Genomic DNA, 9,737 nt, shown 5'->3' on the forward strand with positions numbered 1-9,737 from the left:
TTATCTTCTCCAACAGGCTGTTCAGCTCCCCACCCCTTCCTGTCTCTGTGGGACTGATAGGGGACATTTGTGGGCAGAGAAAGATGGCCAAGAGAGCCCAGAAAAAGAGGCAGAAGGCTCGTGAGAGAGGTTTAGACAATCTATATAAGAAAGAACCAGGAAAGAGTAGGAGGGGAGAGGAGGGGCGGGGGAGGGGAGAGAGAGAGAGAGAGAGAGAGAGGGAACTATCTTACCACTCAGGCTGCAAGTGGAATGGGAGTTTCTTTCTTTGTTTTCTAGGCTTTCTTTTGTTCATGGAGGGTATTACATGAGAGACTCCAGGGTAGGGTGTGTGAGAGAGAATTTGGAAAGAGGAAAGGGGTATGAGAAATTTTGCTAGGAGAAACACACTCTCTCCACGCATGGCTTTGAAAACCACAAGCTGGGAACAATTTATCGGGAAGACATAGCAATCATAAATATATGTACACCTAAAAACAGAGCATCACATTTCCCGAAGGAAAAAAAATCAGGAAGCGAAATGGACACAACTAAGAGGAGAAACAGATAAATTCAAATAACTAATAGCCCCTTCTCAGTAATTGACAAAAGTGGATTTTTAAAAAATCAGTAAGGATATAAAAAAATCAAGCCAACACTATCAACCAACTTGACCTAACTAACATTTACGGAACACTGTACCCAACAACTGCAAAATATGCAAAATATAAATAATTTTCAAGTGCACCTCTAAGTCTATCAAAGATAGACCATACTGGGCCATAAAATAAGTCTCAATTCATTTTAGGAAACTGAAATCTTATAGAAGATGTTCTCTGACCACAATGGACTTAAAATTCAAATTAGTAACAATAAAATATGTAGAAAATCCCCAAGTATTTAGAATTTAAATAAACTTTAAATAACCCAAGGGGAAAAAAATCACCAGAGAAACTAGAAAAATATCAAACTGAATGATAATGAAAACATATCAAATTAAAATTTGTGGAAAGTAGCTAAAGCCATACCTCGAGGGAAATGTATAGCTCTAAATGCCTATATTGGAGGAGAAAAGAAGACAGACCCAGAATTAATGACCCAAGAGTCTAACCTTAAAAAGCTAGGAAAACTTAGAACAAAGTAGATCTGAAGTAAATAGAAGAAAGGAAATACTAGAGGCTAGGAGGAAAAATCAGTGAAACAAAACACAAATGCTAGAGAAAATTCATAAAGCTAAACACTGGTTCTTTGGAAAGATTAATAAAACTGAAAAGCACGGCGAACACTGGACCTTCTTTTTTTATTACTTTGAGATTTTTGTGCCGACTGTGCAGGGACTGGCCCACGTGGATGCTGGGTTCACACGGGTTACAAGGAGAGGCGGCGGGAGAGGGCACGTCACAGCCTCCAGAGCTCCGCCCCCGCGGGCGAGCGCGCATGCGCTCCTCCGTGCCCCGCGCCTGCTCACTGCTGGATCCGGCGGATGCTCTGCACCTGGAAGGTCTGGGCGTGAGAGCCCCACTCCCGGAAGTGCTTGTAGTCACCCGAGTGGTGATCACACTCCAGCACATACTGAAAACCTCGGTAGCCGGGAAACTGGGAGCAGACCCAGCTGCAAAAGGGAAGAGGCAGGCAGTTACCCCACAGAGGCACCGGCAGGGCATTCAAGACAGGGGCAAAGGGATCCATGCCACAGACACCGTCCAGCCTTCCTGCCCTTCCTCCAGAGCCCAGGACGTGCCACGCTCTGTCCCCTACCACTAGGCCTTTGATCACGCTGTTCCCTCTGCGAGGAACACCATTCCAGCCTTTCTCTGCCTAGCCGAGTGGTCTCTGTCCTTCCGGCAGCAGCTGAATCATCTCTTCATTAGGGCAGTCTGACTCGTTCCCCAAATCAGGCCACTGTCACTTATGGCACCTTTGTAGCACTCGTGTAATTTGATAATTTTCAAATTATTTGGAAAACATCAGCCTCCGCTTCCCTCTCTGTCAAAGAGAAAGTGGACTCCAGTGTCACCAGGGGTCCATCTTTCTCTAAGACAAGGTGGCTCTCTGGTGGTTCCTGAGGACGCTAAAGACAAATGAACAAAAAGAACCCACCTCCCACCTTCACCCCTGCCCACCAGGAGCCAAAGGGAAGGTGACTCTCACGTCCTCCCTAAATAAGGATCTCACACCTCAGCCGACAGTTACCTTGTGTCTGCGCGTCCTGCCTCCCCTCTTCTGGTCACAGCACCTGTCTCCCCTCTCCCTCTAAGTCAAGGTGGGAAAGTGGGGCTGACGCTAGCAATGAGCACGTGACCGGGCCTAGCCAATCAGAGCACCACATTCCTGTGAGCATGGTGATTGGTTCGAAGTTGAGCACATGATCCAAGTTGGACCAATGAGCACCTTTCTTGGAATCTTGGATAGAATCATTGAGAAAGGTCCACTGTCTTGCCCTGGAGCTGGAATGTAAAGATGAAGCTGCCATCTTTGCCTTTACAAGGAAGAGCTCGTCTGAGAATATAGCCACACGGAGGCAGGCAGAGTAAGAGGGGGAGAAAGATGGATCCCTGCTGTAGCACCTGGATCCAGCTGTGCCTGAAGCTAATTACAGGGGCCCATAAATACCCTCTGCGCTTAAACCAGTTTGATCTGGGTATCCGCCACTTACAATCCCACAAATTCTGCCTGATACCTCCCTGTGCCTCAGTGTTCTCCTCTGGAACGCGGGCATCAGAGCACAAAAGCCCCCAGCACAGTTGTCACAGGAGGCAGTCCTACCCCTGCCAACGTCCTCTCTTTTCCCTGCCAGGCAGAGCCTTGGATACACTTACGCCCCAGAGTGGACGTGGAAGGAGCCCACTTCATTGCCGTCCCAGCCCATGGCCTGAAGGGAGGGATAGTCGTCACTCAGCTCTCCTTTCTTGCCCAGGAAGTTCTCTTGCTCAAAGATGGTCAGCCTGGAGTCGCGGTGATTCTACAGGCACAAGGGACAGGGTCAGACTGCCAGGTCCCCATATCCCCACCCTTGTCTCCCAAATCAGCCTTCCTTGCAAATCTTTTGGAAGGGCAATAAGGCAACAGGTACCAGAAACCTTACAAGAGGGATACCACCTACAAGAGGAATGCACAAGAAAATAATCACGGAACAAATATGCTCCAAGGATGTTCATCATAACAGTAAAAAAGAAGAAATCACCCTGAACGTCCAACAATGGGGGATTTGTGGAACAAATGATACAATGAATTTATTCACAAAATGGAATACTAGGGAGCTGTGAAAAGTGATGTTGCAAGTGAGACTTAATCACTTGGAATGATGAGTGTGATACATTTGCTCAGTGACAAAAGCGGTTCCCAAGCCTTAGGTTCAATGTGATTCCATTTTTATAAAAAAATTACATGTGTGTAGATATATAGAGGTAATAAAGATAGAGATGTAGGTGTGAATGTAGATCTAGATACGGATATAGACCCAGATATACAGGTGGAGCATCCCTAATCCAAAAATCCAAAATCCAAAATGCTCCAAAATCTAAAATCTTTTGAGCACTGATATGACACTCAAAGGAAATTGATCAATTGGAGCATTCCAGATTTTGAATTTTTGGATTAAGAATGCTTAACTGGTAAGTACTGAAAATATTGCAAAATCCAAAAAAAAAATTTGAAATCCAAAACACTTCTGGTCCCAAGCATTTCAGATAAGGGACGTAATCTGTGACTAGCAGACGAGACCAGAGAAAATCTCCAGCACTGATAGCAGTGGGTTTCTGGGTCAGAGATGTGATGATGAGTGACTTTTATTTTCTTATTCTGCCATATCAGGTTCTTCTTTCTGAATTTTAGATGATAAAGATGGTGACTTACATAATTTTAAATTAATAAAAGTTGCTTTAAAATAAAAAAAATAAAACACACCTTTCTGAGCCTCAGTTTTATCATCTGTAAGATGGGGATGATAATGTCCACCTCCACCCATATTCCACGAACAATAGTAAAATATAAAATCAGGAGCACTGATAATGAATTGGGAGCTAGGAATGGAACCCTTCCTTCCCACCTGGCCCTGTACCCAGTTTCTCCAAGGGTCCCCGAGTCACAAAAAGAGTGGCACAAAGGTCTCTCGCAGGGGCTCATAGCACAAGCAAAGTTGCTGTGGGTGGAGAGTTTACAGCAGGCTCTGGCCAGATGCTATATACATTCCCCTTCCCACGACGTAGGTGCTATGGCCCCATTTCAAGATGAAGAAACCCAGGCTGAGAGAGGAGAGAAACTGAAAAGCCCACGAATTCTGGGACATCTGATTCCCAAGTGCCCACTGGAGGGGCTTAGGCCTCCCCGGGACGTGGCGGTGGTAGGACTCACAGCGCAGGCCACGGGCCGGAAGGAGGTGAGCCTCTCGGAGGGGTAAGCCGTGTTGCCGCTCCAGGCGTCCCAGCTTGGGTACTCGCCCCTCTCCAGCACGTACTGCTGACCTTGGAAGCCGGCGTGCTCAAAGCCCACCCACCTGCGGGCAGAGGGCAGAGCGCGTGGGAGGTCAGAGCTCCCTCACTGAGTTCAAGACCAGTGATTATCATTCCAGTGCGACCGTGCCCCCAGGGGACACTGGCAATGCCTGGAGACATTTTTGGTTTTCACGACTGGGGGAGGGCTGCAATTGGTACCTAGTGGGCAGAGACCAGGGATGCTGCTAAATGTCGTACAATGCACAGGACAAGCCCCGCCACAAAGCATGATCCAGCTCAGAACACCAATAGTGCTGAGGCTGAGGGAGCCTGTTCTAGACCCAGGGAAACTGCTCCACGCAGGTGCCCTCACTACCTTGCACCTACGTGTGCACGTAGGCCTCGCAGGCGAGGCTCGACCACAGGCTGACCTGAGCCTCGGTGGGATTCCTCGTGATCCTGCCGGGACACGGGTAAACGGGCCATCTTCTCATTTACCTCCCCCTCTGGAGGGAGGCTCCCACCGGGCAGTTTCTCATCTGCCTCTTGTTCCCACGAGATAGGGGGCTTCCCACCTCGCCACCGCGTAGGGGACAGCAGCAGGCTATAGCTGAAACATGCAAGTGACTCCTCACCTACGGGGTGCCCGCCACTCCTGCTGCCTGTTACCTGAGCCCCTTTGGTTTTCATGTTGTCCCGTGAAGCAAGGGACACAGCAGGCTGACGCCGTGTGGACCTTGTGTTTGCTGTCTATATAGGTAATGACCTGTCTGAATCTATCCAGACTCAGTGTCTGCTTACTGGCCACATCTGCCAGCCTGCTGGACAGTCCCTAGACAGGCCACCAATCCCATCGGAGCCCCGTTCCCCACCTGTACAAATCAGAAGCTAAAAGAATGTTTACCACACTCTTTTTTAATGTGTAAAAATCGCCCAAGATGACCTCAGGTGGCACTCACAGGCAGAATATTAAGTGACTCTGAATCACATAGAGAGAACATGTTCTCCTTTCAATTTACTTTCCAACCTTCTAGAAACTTCTATCCAATATGGCAGCCACTGGCCACATGTAGCTAATTATATTTAAACTTAAATAAATTAAGATCAAGTAAAATAAAAAATTCAGTTCTTTAGGCATGTTTGCCACTTTTCAAATCCTCAGTGGTCACACCTGGCCAGCTCTGAAATGGACCTCACAGATGTGGAACATTTCTGTCATTGCAGAAAGTTCTACCGAATGGCGCTGGTCTAGAAACCTTCAGTGTGTCATTAGTGTGTCCTTCATACCTCCCTACATCTTACTAATCTCTCTTCTTTAACAAAAAGAGATCAGGCTTCATGCTTAGAGTCTCAGAGAAGCAATAATATTTAGCTAAAAATTAATAGCTTTTTTTTACTATATTTATTTTTACAATGACCTTCTTTTGTTGGTGAGTGATATTGACTTCAATTTATCCTATGAGGGACATTTGAAACCCAACCCTGGATTCTAAGGGTCTAGCCCCACAGAGCTGCCTCATCCAGTGAGCAGGGTCTATGTGGATGATGCCCCTACAGTTGGGCAGTGCACAACCTGTGTAACCTTACATGGCAGTCCTGCACACTCCTTAGCTCTTCAGGAGGGTACATGGGTACAGTAAGAGCCTGGGAAGATAGGGCCTAGAACATCTAAAAATTCCAGCATCTCTCTCTAGAGTCCTTCCTGTTCACCCCCCAGCCCGACTCAGTATCCCCCTGGACTCACGCTCCACTCAGCACTTTCAAAGATCGCACAGTCTCAAAGCTGAGCTCCAGCACGCTGGGGCACTCGGCTGTGAACTCGTGCCGCCGGCCCTGGAAGCCCTCCTCGTCCCACACCACCATCTGTGCCAGAAAGAAAAGATGGAAATCTACATCAGAGTCCTGCTGGGGGGGAGGGCTTGGGGGCTCACCTCAAACTCAGAGTGGAGCGGGGCCAGTAAGCAGGGATTGCAGACTCAGCTGCCTCTAGGGGCCAGGCAGGCACGGGAGGTGAGGGCTGGGGGACACCGGACAGCACAGGCCCCAGGCAAATGGTGGTCTCTGCTCAGTGCCACCAATTGTTGCCATGTGGGAATGTGAGCCAGACTTTTCGATGTCTCAAGACAATCACTAAACCTGGACTTTAACCTGGGTCCTCTGGGTTGTTAAAGGCTGATGACATGATGACAGATTCAAAAGCTTTTTTTTTTTTAGAATACAGAGATGGTCAAAGAAATCTTGCCCAAGGACCGTGTGCAACTCTGCCAGAGAGTGTTAACAGCTCAAATTTGGAGACCAGGAGCCCCAAGTTCAAATTCGAGCTCCCTGTGTGTGACCTTGGACAAGTCTCTTCCCCACTGCGAGCCTTGGCTGCGTCCTCTACGAAATGGGCATAACCCGCTCCTCCTGGAAATCAATGGAGGTGAAGATAGGGGTTCTCCGGACTTGGGTTTAACCAGCGCCCCCCCCCACAACTCCCTGGACACCCCGTCCCCAGGCCTCTTCCTACCTTCCAGTGTCCCGCTGACTTGGTGCATTGCAGTGTCATGCTGGCCCCTTCCTACGGAGGAGAAGAACATGATTATCTTCCACCTGACCCTCTGCTCTTCTCCTTGATGCTGAAGGCTGGTTTGGGCCAGGTCGGGACCCAGATGGGGCCCCAGTGTGACTAGCTAGGGGCAAAGCGTGGCTTTGACCTATCCCTCTCCTATCCTTTCCATCCGCGACCAACGCCATCTTCTGTCCTGTCCCTGTCTCAGACTTACCTGTTCCGAGGCCCATTGCCTCTGAGCCCCTGCTCTGTATTGTTTTGTCTGCCTGCCACAGGAAAATTTCTGTGGCTGCCAGAGCATGGATGCATCACTCTAGAAAGTGCCAAAATGGCCAGCTTACGAGACCCCTTCCGAAGACAGCACCCACCCCAAAGAGGTAGCTCTGATGGTAGAAATTCAGGCAGCAAGACTATAGGAGTAATTTTGTTTTTAAAATGGGGGCAGCAGGCTCTGGTCTTGACAGTTGGGGCCTGTCCTTGGTTAGGATGAGGTTGGCATTCAAGATGACACAGTGACATCCCCAGGATTGGGGACCTGAGCTCCCCGCCGCCCCCAACATGCTCACTCAGAGCTCTGATCCACCCTCCCCCTTTCTCCAAACCTGAGACTTACCAGGATGGGCCCAGAGAACATGTCGGACCCGAGACCAGCCGAGGTCAGGCTCTTATAGGCAGGGAAGGGAGAGGGGCCCCTGGGAGGCAAAGCCCCGACTCAGCAAGCGAGCCGCAGAAACAAAAGCCAGCCCTGGCTGGAGCGCCAACGGAGAGTAGTCAGCAGCTCTGGCTTTAGCTGGGAGGGAACGGGTCAGATTGCCTCCCCCGGGGATCAGCCACGAAGAAGGCAAGAGGTGGCAGGTCTGCCTTAATCAGCTCCACAGGGCTCCTGACTCGAGCAAAAGAATGAGCACTCGATGAGGAGTCCAAAAGCATCCTTTCTGCCTGTGTGACCTTGGGCAAGTCATTTTCCCTCCGTTTTTGTGTATAACATGGGACAGAAACAAACGCCATCCCTGGGTGGCTGTGAGGTTATGTAACATACCTGGCACAGAGTAAACATTAAACACATGCATATTCCTTTCTTCCTCTCATCCCCCTTCTTCTTCCAGCTGGAGCAATCAGGGTAGGCTGCATGTTGGAGGTGGCACTTGAACGAGACTCTGAAGGGTGGAGAGGGTTTGTACAGACGGAAATGGAAGAAGGGGCATTCTAAGCCAAAATGCAGAGGTAGGACCATGGGGCACATGCATGAGAAAGGGCAGGTAGCACAACTGAGCTGGAGCTCAGGGGACCCAAACGGGGACAAGGCAGAAGAGGGGGGCTGGATTAGGCCTTGCAGGGTCCACAGAGGCCAAAGATGAGTCCAGATGGTTCTGTGAGCAGAATGAAGGAGCTGTTGGGTACAAACATGTGTTGCAAACTGTAGCACACCTGCCGAATAGCCGGGGCTTGTAGAATTCCCTGTGTGCATCGGGTCCCTGCGTCCTGCCCTCCGGATTGGCATAAAAGGGCCTTTTGCAACATAGAAAAGAGCACAGCTGGGAACCAGATCACCTAAGGAGAAATCCAGCCCTGCCTCTTCCCATCTGGGTGACCTGGACAATATCTAAGTCTCGCTCCTGACTCGTAAAATGGCAAAATCAGTTCCCTCCTGGGAGGGTTAAATACAGCTCTATCAAATGCATCACACTGAGGAAGGGTTGCCATGAAAATTAAAGGTTAGGAATGCAGCCTCTCTAGCCAGACAGGCTGGGTTTGTATCCCACCTGTGCTGGCTGGGTAACCTTGAGCATGTTACTTAATCTCTCTGAGCCTCAGTTTCCTTGCGTATAAAATGGGCATAACAAGGAAGGTTGGGTTTATTCCTAAGAGAGGGGGGTATTATGAGGACAGATGAGAATTGCTCATGAACAGGACTTAGAACAGCTCCTGGAAGATTAAAAAAAGTCATAGATCTCCATCATCTTCATCATCATCATTGCTAATAGTTAAAACGATGGCTATTCACTAATTATGCATCGGAAAGCAGGAGTGCATAGATTTCGAGAGCTTGGGGTGAGGAGTTTAAAAGATGAGAGTCCCCATTCCATCTTGCAGAGGAGAAAACAGGCTGGGGGAGTTGCAAGGAGTCGCTTCAGTCTCCTCGTCTGTAGGTGGGGCCAACTTCAGAAACGCCACCCTCCTAGTGAGGATTATGGGCAGGGAAATGCTCACAGTGGAGCCACCCAGCATGGTGGGCCAGCTCCCATCTCTGTCCCCACCCCCTGGCAGATGGCCCATTGCCGAGGGGGGCACGGAACTGCCCCAGATGGCCTGGCCTTGAAGCCCAGACTGTGGGTGGCCCCCACTGCAGGGGTCTTGGCCCCAGTTTCTGTGGCTGCTCCATCCTGCGGTTGCTGCTCCGGGCCTTGGCCCGGGATGAAAGGCGGAGGGGCGGCTGGGAAGTGGGGGGTGCGGGGGCGGGGAGGGTGTGGAGGGCAGAGGCAGAGCTGGCCCCAGGCCAGGGCGATCTCAAAGCAGGGCTGGGCTCCGTGGGGAGTCTGGACCCCCGAAGAAGAGCCGACCCCGCCCAGCACACACACACCCTGCCTGGGGTTGGGGAATCCAACTGCAGGTGACCTGGCTGAGCAGTTCCCCTGGGTCCCTCTGACTCCAGCTCTACCGTGGGCTCACAGCCTGTGACCTTGTTGAAGTCATTTGTTCCACCTGCGCCTCAGTTTCTCCATTTGCAAAATGAGGGGACTGGACCCTATAATCTCTGGCGTCTGTTCTGTTGT

The 9,737-nt window shown here is 50.0% G+C and overlaps 1 protein-coding gene across 1 annotated transcript; it reads right to left on the minus strand.

Moving 5' to 3' along the window:
- Positions 1 to 1,267: 1,267 nt before the first annotated feature.
- On the minus strand, positions 1,268 to 7,597 carry CRYBA4 (crystallin beta A4). The gene is made up of 6 exons (XM_069497331.1): positions 7,577 to 7,597; positions 6,922 to 6,972; positions 6,157 to 6,275; positions 4,333 to 4,474; positions 2,799 to 2,941; positions 1,268 to 1,591 (listed from the first exon to the last, which is right to left on the minus strand). Exons 1-6 carry the CDS (start codon positions 7,595 to 7,597, stop codon positions 1,444 to 1,446), a joined length of 624 nt encoding a protein of 207 aa, XP_069353432.1. The 3' UTR covers positions 1,268 to 1,443.
- Positions 7,598 to 9,737: the final 2,140 nt, after the last annotated feature.

Source organism: Eulemur rufifrons, chromosome 21, assembly GCF_041146395.1.
Source record: "Eulemur rufifrons isolate Redbay chromosome 21, OSU_ERuf_1, whole genome shotgun sequence".
NCBI classification, from domain to species: domain Eukaryota; kingdom Metazoa; phylum Chordata; class Mammalia; order Primates; family Lemuridae; genus Eulemur; species Eulemur rufifrons.